The 24,223-nt window shown below is 45.8% G+C and overlaps 2 protein-coding genes across 2 annotated transcripts; one reads left to right on the top strand and one right to left on the bottom strand.

Moving 5' to 3' along the window:
• The first annotated feature begins 283 nt into the window (after window positions 1-283).
• mmgt1 (membrane magnesium transporter 1) lies at window positions 284-2,784 on the top strand. The gene is made up of 4 exons (XM_080841049.1): window positions 284-410; window positions 1,303-1,355; window positions 1,506-1,609; window positions 1,752-2,784. Exons 1-4 carry the CDS (start codon window positions 332-334, stop codon window positions 1,903-1,905), a joined length of 390 nt encoding a protein of 129 aa, XP_080697175.1. The 5' UTR covers window positions 284-331; the 3' UTR covers window positions 1,906-2,784.
• A 515-nt stretch (window positions 2,785-3,299) lies between these two features.
• ints6l (integrator complex subunit 6 like) lies at window positions 3,300-24,102 on the bottom strand. The gene is made up of 18 exons (XM_080840568.1): window positions 23,831-24,102; window positions 23,637-23,714; window positions 18,329-18,478; window positions 17,126-17,215; window positions 16,435-16,618; window positions 14,608-14,736; window positions 14,214-14,377; window positions 12,115-12,267; window positions 10,961-11,093; window positions 10,513-10,607; window positions 10,213-10,323; window positions 9,745-9,960; window positions 9,417-9,543; window positions 8,261-8,403; window positions 7,723-7,951; window positions 6,786-7,172; window positions 6,268-6,361; window positions 3,300-4,927 (listed from the first exon to the last, which is right to left on the bottom strand). The coding sequence occupies exons 1-18, from the start codon at window positions 23,939-23,941 to the stop codon at window positions 4,822-4,824; spliced, it is 2,700 nt and encodes an 899-aa protein (XP_080696694.1). The 5' UTR covers window positions 23,942-24,102; the 3' UTR covers window positions 3,300-4,821.
• Between the last annotated feature and the right edge of the window lie 121 nt (window positions 24,103-24,223).

The raw sequence follows: 24,223 nt of genomic DNA on the forward strand, positions 1-24,223 counted from the left end.
AGCTGTGTGCTGCGTCACCTCTAGGAAACGAGTGGATTTATCTTCTACATATCAACATTGCGCGCATAACATGCAAATATTATTTGTCCCTTATAAATATTAACGTAATAACTCCGTCCATTGTATAGCCATCCAGATGAAAGTAATTGTTCTATAAGAATTTACATTTATCTGTAATGACATATTTGAGATGTATTTATGTGAGGTATGTGATCAGTTAGCGGCTAAGAGGAAACGGGTCCGCCTTACGACTTTTATTTTGAATTGCGCAATCAACTAATCCGGAAATTGAGCTTCCTATCGGTTCAGTTTGTACATCACTCATTTGAAGATGGCTTCGTCCTTTTGGAAAGGTGTCGTGGGTTTTGGCCTTTTTGCTTTGGCACATGCGGCGTTTTCTGCGGCACAACGTAAGTATTAATCTGTAAAAGAAAAACGATCCCGAGTTCATATTTTGATATTTACTGGCGCGAATCAACCACTACCCCTGAAAGCGTTAGGCCTCCCCTAAGTAACGTTAGCTTAGCGTTAGCAGCTCTTTGGTTTAGCAGTACCTCATTGCTCACTAACAAGCTAACTAACATGAACGAGATTATAGCTAGCTACTTAAATCATTGTACTTTGTAGTTGTCTTCATAATTTAAAATGTTCGGAGAAAGTGAGGCATTCGCTGTAAAGCACTGTCAGTTGCATTCTGTTGGAGTGAACGTTTTGAGCGAAAGTTTATTGGGAGAATATTTGGTGCATGACGTAGCTATCAAGCTGTGGAAGATGCTACAACCGTTAAAATTGATAGCTAGACAGTTAATGTTAGGTAGTTAACGATCTCTATTATCGTGCGGCATTCATTTGACTCTTTGGTGCTATGCGTTAATGCATTACCGTAGGGATATTTGTTTTAGAGCCAGTCTTCTTTTTGAAGTTCACGGCTTGACTTAATTAGCTAGTAGCTTTTCCATACGATATGTCTAAGTTGACTACTGTCTCACTCTTAATCACTTGCACATTAATTTGCCTTTATGGTGAACTTATTTAATCAACATTTTATTGGGTTTGAATGCACATGTGTCAACGAGTAACTCAACCAGCTAAAAATACTGTTAGGCAACGCTGTAACGTTATTTCTTTGTATTGCCATTGAGCTGCAGAGAAGAGTCCTCCTTTAGAGATCTTCCGAAACATCAGGTCATTTGTGATGGATGTTACTAGTAACCGAACGGTGCTGGGTGTGCCTGAGCTGGGTTCTGTAGCAACCCTCAAACTAACTGTATATCTCTCGTTCGTTTTGTCTTTCCTATACAGACCGATCCTACATGCGCCTTACAGAAAAGGAGAATGAAACGCTACCCATAGATGTAAGAACAAACTCCTAACTTTTTAACTGTAAATATTTAACCACACACACACACACACACACACACACACACACACACACACACACCACCAATTTTCCAACTTATCATCGCTTATGCATATTTGTGTTTGATTCCCTTTGTGTCCCACAGATTGTCCTCCAGACGTTGTTAGCGTTTATAGTGACATGTTACGGAATAGTTCACATCGCTGGAGAATTCAAAGACATGGATGCATCCTCCGAACTGAAAAACAAGTGAGTATCTCCCTTTGAATTCCCAAGGTAGTATGCAAATGGAGCTTCAGACCTATTTCAGGATTTTTAAGGATAGAATCCTCCTTACTTATATTTCATACAGTATTTCACCATTGTCTTCACTGTTTTTCCATACCTGCAGGACGTTTGACACGTTGAGGAATCATCCTTCGTTCTATTGTTTCAACCACCGGGGCCGGGTGCTCTTCCGCTCCCCAGAGCAGGAGCCCTTGACGGCTCCTCAAGCAGCACCCTCAAACCCCCTACGGTTACGCAAGCTGGAAAACTTTCATTGAGACTGGCCTTTACCGGGCTACCATGCCCATCTTTCTCCGTCTCTCTCTGTCTTTTTTTTCTTTTTCTGTCTCTCACTTTGTGCATCAGTGAGCGCCTGGGTTGGTGAGGGATGGGGGAAGATAAGAACAGATTTCCCCTGTCCTTTACTTCTCTGCATATGGTGTATATGCTGTATAAATTTGCATCTCTTCAACAGTGATTTCCACATGTACATCTTTGGACTGTGCCAACTCCTTGTTTTATTTTTCCAGCTGACTTGTTTGTAAATAATGTTAATGCTTGGGAGTCTTAAGGTTTGAAAAGATAGAAGAATTTTCCCTGTTCCCAGTCCTGGCAGGCTTTGTCAGAGGCTTATTTCATTCATGTCACACAAAGGGGTTCAGTAACTCTATGTTAAACACTCACATCAACCTCCACATTTAAGGCTGAGCAGCTATTCCTGACTGAATTATGTTCTTCCCGGCCATGACCTTAAAACAAGGGGATGTCCAATGGACCATACAGTGTATTTATGTTTATTCATGTTCATCAATGTCTGGATTTTCAAATAGTTTGTTATGCAATAAACACCCGAGGTCATGGAAATATGTTAACGGTATCTGTAAAAGTTGAAACCGACAAGAATTGAAGGCAGTTTAGCACCGATGCTAATGTTGCTGTGAACAAGTAGTGGAGACTAATGGCAGTTTAGCGCCGATGCTAATGATACTGTGAACATGTAGTGGAGAGTAATGGTACATTTGTGTTCGGGAGAATGTTTGTAATTTTTGTTTCAATTTTATGTTATAACATTTTTAACTTAAAAATAATAAAATCTGAAATTTTATGGAAGAATTTGTAACTGAACATATTCTGACATTTATTTCCATCTTTCATTGCTCTGTGTTAAGTTTCTTGTCATTGCCAATTGATATCAATTTGTGCGTGTCAAGGCTGAGTAAGAGCAGCATGTATAACTGCAATATTTGTTAAAATGCAGAGGTGCCAAAGGCTTAAGCAGTTATTTTTTTCTCATTCATTAAAATAAATGAATAAAGCTGCAATTGTATTGATGGGTCCAGAGGGTCCCTCTAGTATAGTGCAGGGAATCTTAAACGTTTGCTAGAACTTTTAGACGGTGTGCTCTAAATGTGCAAGCGGTATCATCTTGCATCACATTCATGGATGTGCACCATCTGTGTAATTACTCTTAGGCGTGTGCCTTGGTGAAATTAGCCAATGGTTAAGTAGGTGATTAGGTTGCATAGAAAAAAAGACAAGGAACTCACTGCACTGTAACTGATAGTGCTGGAGTATGCCACCTCAGATATATGACCGTACACAAAGCCAGAAATGATTTTCAGTCTGAAGTCTATATTGGTACACAAACACACACAGTCTGAACTTTGTCGTGTTTATTTTGTTGTTTCTTAAAAAAAATCATAAATTTTTCAGATTTTTATATATAACAGTTTACAAAATGTTTTATACAACTTTAAAATATTCTCATTTTTAGGTTCTGGTAAGAATACCATCCAAAAATAATCTATATTTTATTTATGAACATTTAAAAGTAGTATACATCTGCTATTCAAAAAACAAACTCAAGGAACAACAACAGGGATACTATGATGGCCTCCCACAAGTTACTCAGAACTGCCAAATGAATGCCTTGCAGCTGCCCCTCGATGGAACAGGTGACATGTGATGAGGGGCTGCAGAGATTTTGGACCGCCACGCTGTAATTGGGGCAGGACAATGAAAGTTCTGTGGACCAGAACACAACGTGGGCCAGGCTGTAGCCAAACACATGTCCCCTCCTCCCAGTCCTCACGGACATCTACCAGCCCGTTTAAGTGCTGAACCTCATTGTAGAGCCAGTGTTCTTCAGAGACTATTGCTTAGGACTGCTTGCATGTGAGGAGGCTGTCGATGAGCTAAGTCTGCTTTAAGGTCCTCCAACCTTCATCAATAGACATCTGTACTAACAGGATCTGTCTGTCAATCACACTCACGTCCCAGAGTACAGAAAAGTGAACTCCACATATCAGACTGAGGTAGACTTTTCATGTGGGCCTCTAATTGTTTATTAAACCAGCTAGTTGCTCTCCCTGCCTCGTAAGCTTGCAGCCACACTGAATTTCAAGTGGTGTCAATTCAGGAAGTTAAGTTAAGCTCCCTCAGCAAATGATGCCATTCTGATTATTGCTGTGTAGTGGTGTAGAACTCGTCAGCTGTTGGGTGGCCAATAATTACGCCTTGGTCTAGATAAACCGGTGGCCTGTTTAAAAGCCAGAGGTGCCATACTACGCTGTATCTGACATTGTGACATTTCCAATTCTTCATCTGCATGAGGGTTACACTTCACGGAACAAAAATCCCCCAGTCCCAACCTGTGGCTTCTTAGAAGCGCTGAGGACACTGTGCATCCTGCTCACCATTTGGAGTGTGTGGTTGTGTGTGTGTGTATCTAGTCGGCTGGTTCAGAAACAGACTACAGTAGCTGTGAGTCTCGATTTAATGTCTCATGACTTTCAGAACAACCCCCCCAACCCTTCCCAAAAAAAGAACACTCAAACTAGTGTGACCCCTGTTTTTAAAAGAAAAAAAGAAATTCTGGATCCTTTCATCCTCTTCCATATCCCACATCTCCCCTTCCCTTGGGCTCCGCTGTGCCCGGAGGGAGCTGCTGATTGGTCAGTCTTTCCCCCTCATCAGGGTCGGTCGTTGTGTGTGTGCGTGTGTGTGTGTGTATGTGCATGTTCGTGTTGGTGTGTGTGTGTGTGCGTGTGTGTGTGTGTGTGTGTGTCTGTGGTCTGTGTGTGTCGTGTGGCCCCTTGCTTCCATCTCTCTCCTCCTGTCTTCTGTTTCATGTGTGTGTATCTCTCCATCTCTTCTCTCTCTTCGTCTGTGGTCTGTGAGGAGAGGCGCTGACACTATCTGCCGTGGATGTTGTTGTTGACCCTCTGCGGCAGCATCTGCTTCTCCTCCATCTCCTCCAGAGCCGTCTCCAGCTGCTGGATCAGCACCCGCTTCTTAAACCTGCGCCGAGACCACGGAGAGAGAGAGAGAGAGAGAGAGCGAGAGAGAGAGAGATGAGGGTGGAACAAAGGACAGAGAAGAGAGGGAGCAATGGGGTCACAGAGAACAGATATGAGCGGGGGATGGTAGGAGAGAGAGAGAGAGAAAGATGTCAGGGTGAATTTGGGCCAGCAGGAGGCTGTCTCCATTCAGGAGGAGTAAAAGACAGAGAGCAGACAGGCGGTGTGTGCCCGTGTGGCCGGCGTGTGCCCGTGTGGCACCACAGGGGGACTGCAGGATGCCAGATTGGTGGTGGGCACAACAGATGCCACCTCAATGTCTTTTGGCTCCTGGAGCCTTATCGTGGCACAATGTGGCACAATACAGGCAACGACCATTTGAAACCCTTGAAGGAGCATTTAGTGTTACATTTTGGAACACTTAACCCAGCGAGCTTTACATCCTGGTAGCCATCACAAAGATTGATTCTCTGAAAAAAGAGAAAAACTGAAAAGCAGGGCCTTTGTCCGATTCTGTCGCCTGCAACTAGAACTTCTGGCTCACCACAGTCTGACTATATGAACCAATCAGGGAATATCTGCAGAGATGCAACCATGCTTGCCAATTACATTGTGTTCAGTGAACTGAGGGCCTGAACCCCTACAGTGGACGCAGCCTGGCAGGAGTGAGAAAGAAATGCTAACACTGCTAACAGTACACTGTTAATATCAGGACAAACCACTGGTTCCCAAAGTGTGGGATGGGCCTCCCAGGGGAGGTGTAGCCTACTTTGTGCTTATATAATGTGGTCAGGTAGGAAGAGATGGAGAGAATCTGTGGAGGCCTTATGTGCCACGAGGCACGCAAGAGACTAGGACTAGGAATGTTGTCAGGCCCTAGCGTTTAGCTTGTATGTGAGAGGGGATAGCTAGCCTAATTATTAATACAACGGAGAAGCCACCTTACCTGAACATGAACTCTGAATGGATCGGTCACTCAGTGAAATGTTCAAAAATGTTCAAATAATTTAAACAAATAAAATAAAAAAATGGTTAAACTGCCAAAATCTTTTAACGATTAACGAAAGTTTAACTGATTGATAGATTATTGATTATTGTAGAAATTGTTTAACTGTTCAAATGAAGAAACAATGTGTCTGAAATGAAATTCTATGCAACCGCTGACAGTCATCTAAAAAAAAAGTTAAATAGTGAGCGTCTCAATCTTTGCCCTGTGGAGAAACCCCCCTATATTGTCAAAGGGGGACTTGCCATGGAAAGTTTGGGAACCACTGGAATAAAGAAAGGCCAGGACTATAAGAGCAGGAGGTGGGCGAATGGGGAATGTGAATCCTGACTCACCTGGCAGCCTCTTTGATGGCATGGTGGATGAAGTACCTCTGCACAGACACAGGCCCTTTCACCTCCTCCAGGAGCCGGAAGATAGTCTCAAAGTCTGCAGAGAGAGAGGCACATGGGAGTACAGATTAGAAGAAAGCCAAGACCATCAAGATCCATATCAACCAAAACCCTTATATAGCACAACACAATGTTTTGTTCTGCGCTAAACCTGACACAGTCAAACATGCTCTCACAGAAAGGCCTTCTAACTCTGGCTCAGGGCTTTAACTGGCACATACACACAGCTATATTCAGACAAGCCAACTGTGCATTCACCCCCATTTTAACCCCATTGACCAGCCCTTGAGCGATCTCGATACAAGGGAATGTTCTCTTTTCAAGATCAGTTAAGAGACACAGAGCCCAGAGAGGGACTTCAGTGAAAGTAGCCTTGTGTCATGGAATAGGAATGCCTGGCATGTGTGTGTGTGTGTGTGTGTGTGTGTGTGTGTCCACGTGAAGGCACTGGAGAGACTTACTGCGGCCAGGCTTGCGGACCTCCTTGATGACCCGCGTGCGCAGCTCAGCGTTGCTGCCGTCCAGCGGTATCATGATAACTGTTCCAGGGGCGCTCTCTCCTATGGACCCATCGGTCGCCCCCTCCTGCTCGGGAGGACTCAGGCCCTCGCAGTTCAGCTGGTGGTCCACCGGCCTTTCGTCCAGGCCGTCCAGGCCGTCCTCGCATAGCTGCTCGTCCATCTCGAGTCGCTCCTCGCCACTGTCACTGAGGCTCTCCCCTCCACTCTCGTCCAGGGAGACGCCAGCAGGACCGCCATCCTCCCCTCCAGACCAGCCATCATTGGGCTCCGGACCTGGTCCTCGGTCTCCATTGCTCTCCGTTCCTAGGACGCTGTTCCCCTCCGCTCCTGTAGGGGGCGACAGGCAAACTGTAAATCATGTTTTTTACTTGGGAGAAAAAAAAAATATTTTCATTGTTGATTGAGGCTTGAGATAACTGGATTTCCTCAGCAGCTGGTGTACATTACACAGTGTACAGTTAGGCAACCTGACTGAGCACACCTACTGCTCTGGGAAACAAAGGGAGCAGCTCACACAACCAAAAAGGTATGAGGAAGTTAGCTAAAATAACACTGCACTATGCCCAATTGCATAATAACCAAATAATCTATCTTTCAGTTTCTTTCTCATACATCATTAGACTAAGGAAGTCTTCACTGTTGGGTATCTGACAGAATGAATCAGAGGAGAGAACTGTTGACCTAATCCAGTCTCAGGCATGATAAATTAATTCAAGCTAGAGAAAGGATCCAACAGTTTTAATTTCTCTTTAACTCTCACAACTAAATTACTCTCCTACTATCTTTCTATTTGACCTCTCTCGAGCTCGTTATCTCTTTCTATGTCTCTCTCTCTCTCTCTCCCTCTCTGTTCGTCCTGCTCTCTGCGTCAAATTACCTTTGAGCAGTGGGATTGGTTTGATGAGGCCCTGCTGGCCCTGAGCTCCTGACGCTCCTTTGGACACCACATGGTTGGTGATGATGGGTGGGGTCTGTGGTCTACGCAGCAACGGAGACATGCTCCTCCGCCTCTTGGGAGCCGCACCCGAGTTGGGGTCCCCCGAGTTGCCCCTCTTCTTGTTTTGGGGGCCCGTCACAAACTCATCGGCCTCGTCGATCATCATCCCCTAGGGAAGAGGCCAGACACTGTGACTGTGTGTGTGTGTGTGTGTGTGTGTGTGTGTGTGTGTGTGTGTGTGTGTGTGTGTGTGTGTGTGTGTGTGCACGGTCCGGTCCACACACAGTAAATAGGGACTTCATAAAAGCTTATGTCCTCTCAGTATGCCATTACAGCACTTTGAGCTGCATTCTTTTGCATGAAAGGTGCTATATAAATAAAGTTTTATTATTATTATTTGTATTATTACACAAATGGAGGAAATGAAACAGAGTGATGTGGAAACACAGAGGCCAGTGAGCCTGGCAGTCATGGGTACCTTCTTGTCCTGCTTGAAGGGGTTTCCAAACGTGTGCAGGCGCTTGGGCTGGTCGGGGTCGATCTCCCGCAGCGGGGAGGGCATCATCTTCAGGTACTCCTGGTAGTTGCCCATTTGGCCCACGGGGATGCTATGCAGGTAGTCTGTTGAGCGAGCAGGAAGAGACCAATGCCCCAGACACACATCCGTTACGTCCTGCATTTCAACTTTCTGAGGGCACGACTAAGTAAGTAACTCCATTAGAGCTCATTACAGTGTGGCTGATGTTTGTCTTCCTGAGAGGCTTGTGGGCGCGGGGAGAGTTGACAAATAAGCAGATTCTTGTGACCACTAGAACACAGAGTCCAAAGTGATGAAATGGGTCTATTTTGATGCCAGATAAATACGACACAAATAGTCACTGAAGACCTATTAACATCCACCTACTAGACAGGACTCAAAACTTGGCATAAACCACAGCTGCCTGATCCAAATGACACAATGCCTCTGAGGCAATACATTTGGTGTTTGCTTTCTTCTGCCAGCCCATATGGATCATTACACCATGAGGACAACATAATGACATGAATTCTTGCCTGGTAAATTGCCCTTATAACATTAAAGGCTCACCACAGTGGTATAATTGGGCCTTTGTCCGCATACACAGATGTCTAAAACAAAATAAGGCCACCGCTGCAATGCTTGGACAAACCCATCTATTCAGACTACAGCAGCTGGTTTCAATTGAACCGCTACTTCTCTGGTTGTTTAGCAAGCTCAAGGCAATTATATTTTATTTGATATGTTTTTCACGGCTATCAATACAATAAAATAGGCAGCTCAATGTCTTGTATTTGTCTTCAAAAGATTACTTTTTCTGTGTCAACACCTTCCCTTAGAGTGCTTTGAAACTGAAACGTTGGTCCTTTGTCCTTCCTCGTGGTAATGGAAATATACTCACTCGTATTACACACCATCAAAACTGACTATGAGGGCCTGATGTCATTAGGATAAGTTATCAGTAAAGGTAGGACATTCAAATAGCTTTTTCAAGAACTGAGTAAACTTGCTTTGTGCAATGATATAGAGAAATGTTAACTTGATTTCAGTGAAGGTTGATATTAGTAAACAGTAAATATGCATGTTTTGGATCTCCTCAGTTTTTGTAATTGCCTACCTTCATCCTGTCCCCTAATGAGCTTCTGGGTTGTCCTCAGAAGGTTGGAGCGCATGCGAGTCACCTGATCCAGAAGGTTCCGTCTGGGAATGTCATAGGCATTCCGATAGGCTTGGGGCTTCAGATCCTATACAGGAAATATAGGGAGAAAAAGGGTAATAAGGGGGGGGAAAATTGTGATTTATGACTAATGTTCAAAGGGCCTCTTGATTCTGACCATATTAAGCAAACAGTGCTGGCTTTTCATGTTCCCCTCTGCCAAATCGATTTGACCCAAAAAAACGAAATCTCTGTTGTTAATATTTTATCGATGGCCTGGCGGTGGTACCTTGTTGAGAAGTGCGATCTGGAAGCCGGCAAACTCTTTGAAGTTGATTTCACCGAGACGGAGCGGCATCTCCCCGGTGATACCCTGGAGCAGCTGTTTGAACTCGTGGCGTTGTGCCAACGACAGGGCACTGGAGTGGTTCTTCACCTTGATGCCTGTTTCCTGAGGGGGCTTCTTACCCACCGACGCAATCAGACGGTCCGACTCAATTTTGGCCTGTGAAACGAAAAAGGGTCTAGTTAACCAAAGAACAGCTAATCCAAGAAAATACAAGTCAAGTCCTGTTACTTTTCATGTAACTGCTATTGTTCCACATTCCTTTCATGTGCTTCTTGCAGATACAATATATAATAGATCCCTGCTGGCCTGTCTTGTTCTGAAGGTTTCCTCTGACTGCCTTCCTGTCAGTGTCAATAAAAGTGGTTTTGGCTGGAGCGTGCTGAGCTGGACTGTGTCTGCAGGACTTACCTGTTGACTGAGCTTCTTCAGGTAGGAGATGACGCTGTAGCTCAGGCCACAGTCCATGTTGTCTGATATTAGATTCGGAGCGCCCATCATCCTCAGTGCCTTCTTCAAGGGCTATATGACAGACGAGATGGAAGAACATGCAAGTACTGTCAGGGAAGACTATCATCAAAGCCATAACAACCTAAAAAGTGCCTACAAAATCCTACCCTAAAAATAATACTTAATACCAGTTTATATTCTTACCCCTGTGGTTTTCATAAACAGATATCATTCAGAGCTAATGACTAAGCGGAGTCTTACCAATAGGAAATATGGTGGCATGGACTTCAGGTAGATCTCAAAGGCCTGTCGCCATTTCAGGTTTGGCTTCAGCTTGTGCACTTTGAACAGGTCGTCTGTTGGGAGAGGTTTCGCGAGAGACGGTGAGAGAGGAGAGAGGAAGGAAACAGGAGACCAAGATATGCTAAGGAAGGAGCTTCGCATATATTACTGCCTTCACACAACCCAACCCAACCCAACCCAACCCCTCTCCCTCAAACAGACCCATTTGTTATACTACAAAAACACCATCACATCATGTGTTTAAGTCTCCACCATGTCCTGGTGAGCCCCAACGCTCCACTACAGACTTTCAGTGTAATGCAATAGTGTAACTTGAAGCCCTTTTCAAACTTTCTTTAGCATTCTCCATGTGCGTGTCAGGTGCTGCTAAAGTGACTCGTGCACGGGTGTGCAGTCGAACACATACCAAGCAGAGGCAACAGGACAGGGTAGTTGTAAGGCATGACGAAGAGGTTGACACAGGTGAGCGTGGTGCTGGCTTTCAGGTAACCAAAAGGGTGAGCCAGCTCGCTGTGCTTCCCACTACAGTTCACAAACACCTGAGACATCGAAAAAAGAGATAGATAGAGAGCGGGAGAGAGAGAGATACAGAGGAACACAGAGAGGAGAGATGGGGTTACATAGTGTAGATCCACACTCTTTAACCCCACAGTTTCACTTAGTATTCAACCAAACACACGGCGAGAGAGCAAACAGCCCGGCACTGCCTCAGGGAGCTACTGCCTCTATGCCTCGTTACTCCAGGATGCCCCTCTAGAGACGCTCCTGCTAAATACGTCCCCCTCCCCAACCTCCCCAACCATCCAACACTCCAGCTAAACATGCGGTCTCCGGGGGCAACCAGGGAGGGGGCTGCTTTCCAGAGATGAGCCTCCCCCAGTGCCCCCACCTGCTGGTTTCTCTGAGCTCATGATGCTTAAAGAGTCTGGCTGCTAACCGCTCACATCTTCCCATCTTCTCCTGCTTGTTACGGTGTCCTGTGGTACCTCCGGCACATTCCAGTGTGCCCACTGCTGTGTGCACCAACTTAAAGGGCACCGTCATGTGTTTGGTTTATGGGTCGATCTGGGCCGTGTCTCCGTGCCCTTTGATCCACTCGAGAGTCATGTGGAAGTACTCCAAATTTGAAAAGGTGCACAGCAGACTTTCACCTCATCAGATATTACAAACTGGTGCAGGGTTAATGTTCCGGACATTATGTCATCATAGCATTTAAATGGTTCCTGATGGAGGTCATCATCAGAACGTGAACAGAAGCTTAATTATTTATTTTTATCTGCCTAAAATAGAACATGGGTGGAACTCATCTTAAATCTCTTCCCTTGAGTTGTGTTTGTGCCAAGTGTTTTTTTCTTTTTGCAACACCTGCTGAACAGGCTTGCTCTGGCACAGTCATTAAAGGCAAATCTGCAAACCATACATAATCCTGGAACACCATCACAGATTTCCAACATATTCTTTTAAGCACCTCTCAGTACTTCTGCACACAGTTCAAAGGTTGACCTAGTCACCATAAAAAAGTACATGTTATGAAGTCTGTGTTGACAACATGGACCCTACCTGCCAGCACATGTGAGGCGATTTCCTCTCCAGGATGTACTGAGTGAGAGGCGAGGGCTCCAGCTCGTACTTGTCGAAGGGCAGCTTGTCGATCACCATGGGCTCACAGTCCACACAGGAGAAGCGGACCACCGGATGGGCGGAACGTGGCGGCTGCCAAGGAGAAAGGGACAGGGCGAGAGGTGGCCCATTAGCATTTGACAATGATGGTATACAATCAATATGGCCGCCTGTGTTAGAGAAGAGCCTGAGGTAATGAAGCATGGAAACAGTTGGGTAGAGGAAGCCCCCCCCCCCAACTCGTCCCAGGCATATGACAACACAAGCTGTTCGAACACACACATTCATACATACTTGGATGCACTTATTCACACGTACACGTACACGTACACGTACACGTACACGTACACAGACAGACAGACAGACACAGACACAGACACAGACACACACACACACACACACACACACACACACAAACACACAACACTTGGGACCAGACACTGATGTTAAAAAAGGATGGCTGTACAGACTACTTGGCTGACATTCAAAAGTAGGACCTGTATGTCTTGTGTATGTTAAGCCCGTTGGCCAAAAATAAAATCTGTACATTTAAAAGTCAGAGGCATTGGATTCCCCCTCTCACAGCTTTGCAAAACCAGCCATTATGTTAAACCCTAAAACCGTACCCACACACTTATCCCACTGCACAGCGTAACAGCACACAAAAAAATCCTTTCAAGCTCTGACATTCGAAAATACCCACGCTAAAAACAAAGTCTACAAAAAATACATTCACAAACAACAGGAACAAGAGCTTCTGCTCCCGCCCACTGTGCATTTCAGTTTCATGCACTCTGGAGGACGGTGGAAAGAAGTCAAGGAAGGAAATCATATGGCTGGCAGAGAACGAGGTCAAGGGAAGGCTCTTGAATTGAGTGTACAAGTCATTAAACCCCCTCCCTGTCTCTCTCCATAAAATAGACTGATCAGAGTATTCAGGAGAGAGAGCCATGATCTCTGCCTAATATCAGGCCTGAAGTCTCTTTGATCAGAGAGAATGGAGGGAGGGGATGTGAAGTCCGCATTTCTGTGACGTGATTAAACGGAAGCACGATTGGTGCACGTGTGACTTTCAGTTGATGAGTTAAACAAAAGACTGAAGCTATTACAGTGCATGATCACGGAGGCTTGGGTGGTCTCACTCTGTCCTGTGAGCACCACAAACGGTCCACCACCCGAAGGAAACGCAGCTGACAGATGAGAGCCTGAGCTGGAGGCCAGTGGCCAGCCTCCCTGAGGAACATGATTAATACCCTGTAAACGTCCCCACCCTGACCAAATGAGGCCGTGTGGAGGGTAGAAGGGAGTGTCCCCTTAAGATAGGTGTTCCTAATGTTCTATGCGCTCTGTGCACTACACACAGAGGCCAAATGGGCTCCCCTGAAGCCTCGCTCGACCAGATGTTAGGAAGCAGAAGAGAGACGGTTGGCATGACGACAGACAACAGGAGGAAGGGACTATGTGTCCGTGTGTGTGGATGAGTGACGGTGTGTGCTTGTATTAGGAGTTGGAATCTCTTGGCACCTCACAACGGCACCTTTGATTCTGATTCAGAGCTCAAGGATTCGATTCTAAACTAATTATCGATTATCAATTCTAAACCGATAAAACGATTATGCATCTCGATTTTTAAAACATTTGACTTTGCTACTCAGAGTCTTAAATCTGAGTTTGCTACTCAGAGTTTGCTAATCACTTCCTACTTTGTGTTTGATAATTAAATCAATTCCTACCCCTAGCTTGTATGTAAGTAAGCCAGTCTCCCAGGTAAGGCAACTTTTAGGAAAGTGAGAGTAGTGTCTGTTTCCTGAAACATCTGGTTTAATTGAAAATGGTAAGATGCTGCTAACTGCAAGTGAGGCACACTGTGACTTCCCCTGGATTCAGTTTAGAGAACTACATTTCCCATAGGTCAGCACGATCACACAGACAACAACAGCGATTGTGCCGAGCGGTTTTCATGATAATAGCTGGTGACAGGTCTGACTGTGTGTAATAAGAATAAACCAGCGGGCGGGCGAGCGGATACCGGTGCTCACCAGAGTGGGCGAGTTCTGGTCGGGCCAGAAGGACTCGGGGACGGGCCAGTGGCCCACGGGCACCCCCGTCTTGGGATTGGGACGCACATAGATGAGCTTGTGGCAGCTGTGCCAGGGCTGCGGACTGAAGGACGACACGGACCGACTCGGATCAACCAGCCCATCTGTAGGGAGGGAGGGAGAGAGAGAGAGAGAGAGAAAGAAAGAGGACATAAATATCTAAAAGCCGCTCTGCAACTCCACCCCAAAACCCAAATGCTAAGTGGACACTCCCTTCCTCTGCATAAACAAACACGTATATATATTACAAGCTCCCCATCCAGCTCCGAGAGTTCAAGGTGCTCTGTGACATACATTATTGTCAAGGGCTCTGACTGCTGACAACTTTGCCTACCTTCTCCTAACGCAGGCGGGTCCGGCCCCGTCTTCTCAAAGTTAATCACCACACCACTCAGAACCTTCTGGACCAGCGACTCCAGGCACTGGTTGAGCATTCTCTGAGTGCGAACACAGTACGAACGGCCTGAGAAAGAAAAAGAGAAGGAGAGAGCAGTAGAAAGATAGAGAGGGGGGGGGGGGTTGAGGAAAAAGAAGAATGAAAAACCAGAGACGAAAGAAAAGGTCCACATGCAGTCACTTCAATGGTCACCTCGTAGTCATGAGCACACAGGGCTCGTGTGTGTCAAACATGCCCCATAGGTGTGCCAATATAGGTGTGGTTGGCATGTGTGTGATAACCTGAAAGTGTGTGTGTGTGTGTGTGTGTGTGTGTGTGTGTGTGTGTGTGTGTGTGTGTGTGTGTGTGTGTGTGTGTGTGTGTGTGTGTGTGTGTGTGTGTGTGTGGGTGTGTGTGTGTGTGTGTGTGTGGGTGTGTGTGTGTGTGTGTGTGGAGGGCACACGGGGCTCGTGTGTGTCAACCATGCCCATTGCTGCTGCGTGAGGTGTTTATCTCTGCTCTGCGCGCCGACTCATTCCTCTGACCTTCCCTCATGGAAGCAGATCTGCTCTGCATTACTTAACACACTGGAAACGGCTTTGGCAAGCAAGCAGTAGGGTTTAAACGACACTGGAGCAAGTATGTGCGTGTGTGTGTGTGTGTGTGTGTGTGTGTGTGTGTGTGTGTGTGTGGGTGCCTGTGTATCTAAGTGCATGTGTATGTTTCTGTGTGGGTGTGTTGTGTTAAATATTCACAGGTATGCTCCGTTTTAAGTATGCGAAAAAGGTTTGTGTGTAAGCATTATTAACAGCAAGAGTGTGTGTGTGCACATGTGTCAATGTGTGTGAATAAGTGTGTGTATATAAGTGTCTATGTGTATGATGTATAAGTCAGTGCGGGCACATGATGGCAGCACTCCGATCCCATCCAATTTTCTCCATGGGGTCTCCATGGGGGGTTAACTGCTCTATCTCAAAGCACATGGCAGTGACAAATCTAGATCTTGGCCGCGTCAGTTCAAATCAAATGCGGAATGTTTACATCTGCTACCGTTGATTATACAGTAAATACGTTGTGAAATGAAACAAAAACACACCACAGTTAAAGTTGTATTAGTATTGATTGATTCACATCGATATGAATGGATTACATGACTAACAACTGGTGGAAAAGTAATATGAAAATATTTGTTCACTGAATTAGCGTGTTCTGTCCCAAACAGTTGCGTTCCAGTTTCAAAGTTTCAGTTTCGGTTTCAGTATTTCAACGTGAATGAGAGGGAGCACAAGAACTGAGCGTCTAGCAGCGATTATCACATCATAGACATATATGATGCATGTATATGTCTGTGGACACGATCTCAAGCACGTGCAAAAGTTGTTGCTGTCCAATTTGAATCTAGATTCGAGAGACACATACGCGCCCAGTCCAATTCCCAGCGGAATCGAATCGTGTATCCAGGGGTTTACATCGGAGTCCAGTCGGACTCAAGTCGGACACAATGAATCTAGATTTGGGTAGACACATGTGTCCAATCTCCAATTTAAATGAGTGTGTGTCTGTGTTTGAGTGTGTGCAAGTGTGCATGTGTACACACTTATTTTGGTGATATAGGTGTGGTTTGCATGTGCGTGATAACCTGAATGAGTGTGTGTGAGGGCATGTGTGTGAGGTCATATGTGTGTGTGTGTGTGTGTGTGTGTGTGTATATATGTATGTGTGTGTGTGTGTATATGTATAAATATATCTGAAGCAGAGAAGCATAGAGCTCAGGTGCCGCGGTACCTCCAGTAACTTCACACATCTGAGTGATGGCGGATTCGTCGGTGGGCACGCTGCCCAGCTGCTCGTTCTCGGGCATGGCTGCGCCTGGCAGACGCAGCACCAGAGCGAAGAGGCGCTGGTCCCAGCGGAACGGCTCCTTGGTCAGCTCACTACCCGGCAGCGGAGAGTTCAGAGGGAGGTGCAGCTGGAAGAAGAGGGAGGTCAGATAGGTAAGTGCACTTTCCCACAGGAAAAACAGGACATGTGTTCAGCAGTAACAATTCACTGTCCATCCTTGCCCTCTAAAAGGACCTCTTATAACCCCAAAATATAGTACATTACATAATACAACTACATGGACGTAAGCCACTGATAAAAACCGGTTGATGCCAGTCACAACTTTAATAAAACTAGCGTAGCTTCATCGGTCATCGGCCAGTTTGTCAAACAATCGGCCAGTCTGTTAAACAATCGATATGCTAAGTTTATTAATAATTAACATTAACGCAATCATCGCCGATAACACACGCATGCCGCAAATAAACCCTGCTACGATTAGCATATTTAACATTTCTGGTTCAGCTCAAAGAACACAGCTCAAAGTGTCATTTGTTTGCGTTATTGTCTGAACAAAATATTCTTGACACTGCTGCTCGGATCAGCCTGCGCATAGGCAGACGGAAGGAAAGGGTCAAGGGCCGTGACCTCTCACCTCTTCAGATACACCTGAGCTGTGCGTCAGCTTGTTCCCATCTGTGATTGTGATGATCACCGCTGGCTCCAGGAAGAAAGGATTACGGCCCTGAGAGAAGAGGAAAAGAGGAAAGAAATAACGGAAAGGAAAGGAAAGAGTTTCCATCAACTGAGCACAACACACCATGCGTTCCCACTCCTGCTTCCAGCTACCCTCCGGAGAGGGTCTGCTTTCCGACCACCATTCTCTGACCTGAAGGGCCTGAAGATTGTGTAACACTGGAACAGGCAGTGGGAGCCAAGGATAAATTCTACACAGAATAGAACTCTCTGTGTGGCAGCATGTGTTGGTTACCCCCACGCCTTCATTTTGTTCCAAGACTGCTCTGCTCAGCCTGCTATGCTGCAGCGGCTTCTGAAAAACTGCTTCTACTCGATAATTTAATAGAAGCTTCAGCTGAGATATTCCATGATGTCAAACATCACTGGAGTTCTCAGACTGTCTTTCATGTATCTCACAGGTCCCTACTGGTAGTCCTGTGACAGGGAAAAGCTCAGAGAGGGAGCCTCTACTGGACTGATCCAGGCTCCCAGTGCTGTAGGGGTCAGGGCACGCCTGCTCTCTCTCTCTCTCTCTCTCTCTCTCTGCCAGGAGACAGTAAGTGGATTTACATACGTCCTCTGTGCTATACTACGCAAGACTGACCCCCAACCCCCCTCCTCCTCCCCCTCCCCCTCTCTAATCCATCATGCTTTCAGACTGGGAGTGCAAGGGAACAATGGATGATAAAGGATGCACCGACATGGGGGAGAGAGAGAGTGAGAAATTGTGGAGGTAATGGACAAGAAGCTCATATTCCCTGCCCAGAAGGGACCTGGTCATGTTAGGTTTGTATTGTGGTGCAGTCAGGAGTCTTATTCTGAAACTTTAAAAGTAATGAGTGATAAGGATTTTAATTAGTGATGTGTACTCCCCATGATGCTGCTTTTTACTATAACTGCTTGTTTACTTAGAACTACAGGACTTTAAACTGAAACATCTAGGTTCATTTATATTATTTACACAGAATAATGTCGGCTTATGGCTTAAAACATAGCATTGTATATAGTATATAGTATTGTGTATAGTATATAGTATTGTGTATACATGTATGTAGTGTTTTAACTGATAAGTGTAGAGCTGGTCAAGGACAGCTGTGAGCCATTTGCCACGTTGATGTACCTGGCCATAGTTGTCGATGCCAGATGCCAGCCTGTTGAGGTTGAGCAGGTCGAAGGCCGAGCGCAGGGCTGGACCCATGGTGGTGAGCCCTGACGCCTGCAGGTTCTTCAGCTCGCTCATGAACGTGGCATGGTTCTCTCTCCATCCCGCCTGAAACACGCACACAGACACAGTGGGGGTTAAATGATCATACAAACCAACTTTGAAATGTATTAATACAGAGCATTATAATGACATTCTAGTACATTACATCCACAGTATATTGCCCAAATACACACAGGTATGGGAAGAAACACACAGTGTAGCATTAGAGACGCATGAGTCATTAAACAGGGACTGTATTTTAAACCCATGGCTTATCTGGCAAACAATCACCTGTAGTTCTGACAGCTGCAATAGAGACATGTCAAAATAAATATATAAATAAACAATCCCAGTCAATTCAGTGCTGTTGCTTTCACTTTTTCTTCAAGCGTGGTCAAGTACATGACAGGTACGGCATTATGCTTAAGCTACTGATGACCTGCTTTCCACTCTCATCGTAAGCACTACCATGCCTAAGTAACGAGAGAGGGAGCTAGGGGATAGAGAGACAGACAGACAGAGAGATAGATAAAGAGAGGAGGATCTGGTCTGGTCGAAAACGAATAGGATAATCTGTGTGGGAGTATTTGTGCATCTAGGTAGCTTGGAGTTCAGAGATGAAATTCCTGCGATATTTGGTTTGTTTTCAGTTCTCTGTAGATGATATTTTGCTGCTGCAGTATAGCAGATCTGACCTATATTAGCTCCTTAAAGCATCTCCTTTGTGAGTCCTTATCCCTGTGCCGCCCAATCTCATGTGTGCATGTGTGTGAGCGCCTGTAAGACAGAGAATCTAACCCCCCTTCACACTCAAAAGATTGTGGCCAAAATCTGCACCCTTTCTCCCCCTTCAATATTAAAATACTTTGAGAACATGTCATTACACTAGCATGCACAGACAGCACATTTCTTTCAAAGTAGCACACTGGCTAATTAACTAGCTAGATCCTCCCCCAGATCTGGTATATAGGACGAGATGACACGGCAAGCACACACACACACACACACACACACACACACACACACACACACACACACACACACACACACACACACACACACACACACACACACACACACACACACAGCTGACACACACGGTCTGGCGGCCGGGGCAGCAGCCCGAGGCGATTCGCATTTCGCACCCTAAACCGCGGGAGCATAACCCACAGCACCAGGGCAGCGTATACGAGCGCACGCGTGTGTGTGTGTGTGTGTGTGTGTGTGTGTGTGTGTGTGTGTGTGTGTGTGCGCATCTCCGGGTGTGTGCGTGTGACTCTTAGCTCACACTCAATAATTCAAACCAGGGAGTAATTCTATTTTTCCCCAACCATTCCTCCGCTGTCCTTCTCCCTCAGCATTAACAATTCATCGCATCTGTGGGAGTGCGACAGCGATCAGAGCCTCTATTATCACAGCGCTGTCTGGCTTCCAGCGCACAAAGGGAGAAGGAGGGAGAAGGAGGCAGAGGGAAAGTGACACAGAAAGGTTAAGAGAGAGCGAGGGTGTGGAGAGCGACAGATGAAGAAATCCAATCACCCAAGAATACAGATACTCTACAATTAACGGCATATTTCCCGTAACACTTGCTGGGAGTAGGGTGCAGCATGTTGTGTAATAAGTGCCTGATTAAGGGATGAGTACTGAAGCAGGAGCAGGGATATGAATGGGGCTGGTTTGGGGGAGCGCCAGTGACTGCCTGCAGTCCCAAGCATGGCCGTGGCTTCTCCACCTCAGCCTGCTGCACACATCAGCTACTCTGTATTAATGGACAGATACGGACTTGTTCCCCCTATGAAGTCTCTCTGTGTGGAGTCGGAGGCCCAGCTGTCACTGTGCCTGTGCGCTGTTCTGCAAACCGCGAGACAAGGGCGCTTGCAAGCACAGGAAAAGGAAAGACACAGAGATGGGGCAGATAGACGAAGACAAAGAAAAAAGGAAGACACCAAAACATCAGCACAATGGAGGAAGTGAGTGAAAAAGAGAGAAAAAAGAGAGACCATGTCAACCCTGTGCAGGGTGGCATTTCCATCATGTGTGTGCAACAAAGGCCAAGTGGAGAGGTGAGCTGTCACTTCATTGAAATGAGGGCTGCTCAGCCAGCCAGCCGAGGCCCTGATCCCATGTCACACGGCCAGGGCTGCGAACGCATCACAACCCCAACCCCTCTACATCTGGACTAGTCTGGTCTAGCTCTCTCAGGGAGAACCTCGCTGACCCAGAATGATACAGCGGTTCCCAGCATTCCCTGGGCTTTTCTACGCATGGATGGCGACTGCTGAGGAGAAGACATTGAGTGGCGTTCACCAGGGAGTGTTTTTATCAAGCTAACTCTCACAAGACACAGGGAGCGCCTATGGCCATGGAGCTGAGCAGAAAGTGGAAGGAGGCAGGCTCGAAGAGCTGGATTTGGTCTCACTAACTTTACAGAGTTTCCCTGTCAAAACTGCAAACAGTTACACAAACAAGATCCAAGCAGGAGATAGGAGCAGAGCTTATCTGAAGGGTAAACACAGCGCTATGATAGCGACACAACATTGTCTACAAACCTACCCTCTATCGCATTAAACAGACCGTTTTCCCAAAAAGGGCACGTTGGTTCACTGGCCAGCACACAGTTATTCTCTGAAAGAATTTAGCTATTTAGAGGCTCGGGGGTGACCTTCTTGCTTCAGAGACAAAGGAATACAAACAAGCACTCCTCGAGCTGCCTCTGCAAATGTCCACCAAACCATCTCCTCTCTTGAGGTGTGATCGACTGAGTGTTTTTCTCATTAGCGTCTTAGCACAACGACATGGCGACATGCCGCCTCAGCAATGCTACCAAAGACGAGAGCTCTCTCTGGCCTTTAAGGGTGTTGCTCGATTCATAAGTGGATGAACTGCTTCTGCAAACAGGCCTCAACTGCCAAACTGCATGTCGTCATGCCAGGAAGGGGGTAAAAAACACCCCATCAACTACAGAGCTAAGAATAATGTTCTACTTGTCCAGAAATGAGACAACAAGTGAGGCACACAGACAGGAAAAGAGGGCATTGTCAGTACTGGAGGTTCGGTGGAACTCTTCTCTGATTAGCTGCTGAAAAGCTCATGAATAATTGACAAGCGTGAACAAGCCACTCTCGCACAGGCACCAGAATCCTGATCACCCTGATTTTGCCCTGCTCTGAACATGTGCGACCTACACTACACACATCCCTTTAGAGAAACAGAACCTTGTGCCTGATCATTCATGCTTGACTAGGGGCTAAGGGGGGAAATGCAAAGTAGGGTAAAAGAACAAGCTATGCTTGGGTGGAAAACAAATGTTCAAGCCAATCAGTCTTCATTCTGGGAATCAATCTTCCGAATTGCTTAAGTGAACAGAACCGCCACGTAATATGCCAAGTATGAAGTGTTGTCACCCCACTGCCTGTCTCAACAGAGCGGTCGGAAAAATTATTAGGGTCTGGCCACAACTGCGGAAAGGTTCTTTGTTATGTCCTGTCTGTTTGAGATAAGATGATTTTGGGGGGAGGTGAAACAGGCATAGGGCAGGCGGGGTAGAAAAAGCCCTCAAGAGATTGTCTGGACCCCTGCCAGGAAGACGAGGCTAATGAACTGCCTGGTAGTAAGCCACTGACACTGTCAGTGTCAATGTCACACCACAAACACAGCATACAATTGCATATGCAGCTGCATGCAAGACGCACACAAACATATAACACATTGAGGGCATGCTAATACCTGTGCCACAGAAACACCTCACTTCCACAAAGCCAACATAGTTATAAGCCTTGCCCTGTGGCCTTGTATAGCCTTCACGCATACCCATGTTCATGTAAAAACTATGTATGCACACATCCAATAATTAGTCTTCAGGGACATCATAAACATTTTAAATACTGTGGGTTTTTTTTTTGGATAATGGGTGTAGTAGGTTGTCAAGGTGTTTTGAAAATACAGTCTGGTTGTAGACTGCAGTATATTGTAAGCAGCGTGTTTGATTATTTTAGAATATTTATGGACACACACACACACACACACTGTGTTTTCCACAAAGGCCTTTCACCGCTATTGGTTTTCATTTCAAATAACAAATGTACTATGCTTTTCAAGCTGATTTCTGTTTAATCTAAATTCAGTTTGGTCAAATCAGCAGTTTGATATATCAGCACTTAGTCAGTTACTTATGTTGACACTGTTGAGTGTGCTCCTCAGCAGTGCTGTCGTCTGACACCTGACACCTAGTATGTCCCAGGGAGTTCAATTGAAACACCAGTCATAAAGATTAGGACTGCACTCACAAGATCAAGCTGGGACCTCGGTGACCGCTCTATAGTGAAATGTGATTGCCACAGGGGAGAGTAGGCAGAGCTGGCTAAACTGTGTGTGGTAACTAAGCATTTCATTCAACACACTGCCTGAGCATTTCTCCTCTTCTATAAGGAAGAACCATGCCCACTTTGCCCTCTACCCACCTCCTCTCCTGAGTCTTTAATGTCATCAGTCACCTAGTACTAATGGCCGTATAAATCCAGTCATTGCCATGTGCCCTAGTTCCCTTTATTCCTTTCTATTACTTACATGGTAATTGTTATTCGTAATAGTTCCCTCATTCTTGGTTAATCCAAAAGAGAATGTAAGTATTGATATGTAAGGATGAGAACTTGGAAAGGAAGGGGCAATGGGAGGGAGAAGTGCATGGACTCTTGTGGTGGTGTTGAAGTTCACATTTAATCAGGGTACTTATTTATATAAAAAGACAGCAGTTTGAGTTCGCACAGGGCGAAGTAAAACTAACTGCTTAAGCAACATTCAGTAATGGCCTTTGACAAATCAAACACGTTTGATTTGCCCTATCCATACTGGCCAATGGGAATGCACAGAGGTCAGCCACGGAGCGGAGGCTAAAGGAGGGTATGAAAAAGAGTGCGGGGCACTTGTCCAATCCAGGCAGAGTTAGCCCATCATAGCGTCACTCAAGACGTCACAGCGGATAATAAATCTCTCCGCCTCCATCTCAGCGCCTGAGAGCTTTCCCAACACAAAAGCAAAATGTCCGCCATGTTCAGAGGTTGCGCTGCTCCGGGTCTGCGGGTATTTTAACAAAAATTAGCCGTTTTCGCCACCGGGAGGCCGCCCAAACCCGCAGCTACAAACCAGAGGGACAGTAGAGCCTCATTGTCAGTCAAATATCTCCGCTTTAACCACATTAAAACACAATTCAACAGTATTTATTTACCTTAACTCCGTATGGTGGATCATCAAATGTAACTAGCATGTACCTGTCGCCTCTACTAGCCGGGTCTCGGGCACGCAGCTGTTAAAGAAAACGAAACAATACACATTAATTTCGACTCAATCCATAATATGGACCCTCAACTTCAACAAGGTACAACAGTCAGCTGAAAAAGTCGGGGTAAAATTATTCTTTACCTTCATAAAGATCTCAACCGCGCCTTTAGCAATGTCCAGATACGTCGTACCCAAATAAGTGCGCTGATTCATAGAGGCGGACGTGTCTATCAGGAAAAGTAAAATAGGCATTTTAAATGTATAGATATTAAGCTATATGCTTACTAAAAAGACCAATTATCGTCATATGATCTAGCTAGCGGCCCGGGCATGCATATATGTGTGTATATATTTTTGTTATAATCAGACCCCCCCAAAAGAGGGTCGTACTGCCACCCCTTGCAGCCGCCTGACTCTCTATCTGTCTTTACTGAGCACTGCTGAGGCTCGCGCTGTTAGAGAACTTCTCTTCCGAACAGATCGAAACGCCTTCGCGCCGCCGCTACTATCGTATTGGCTAAACCTGGTCACAGT

This window comes from Sprattus sprattus, assembly GCF_963457725.1.
Source record: "Sprattus sprattus genome assembly, chromosome: 6".
Lineage (NCBI taxonomy): Eukaryota > Metazoa > Chordata > Actinopteri > Clupeiformes > Clupeidae > Sprattus > Sprattus sprattus.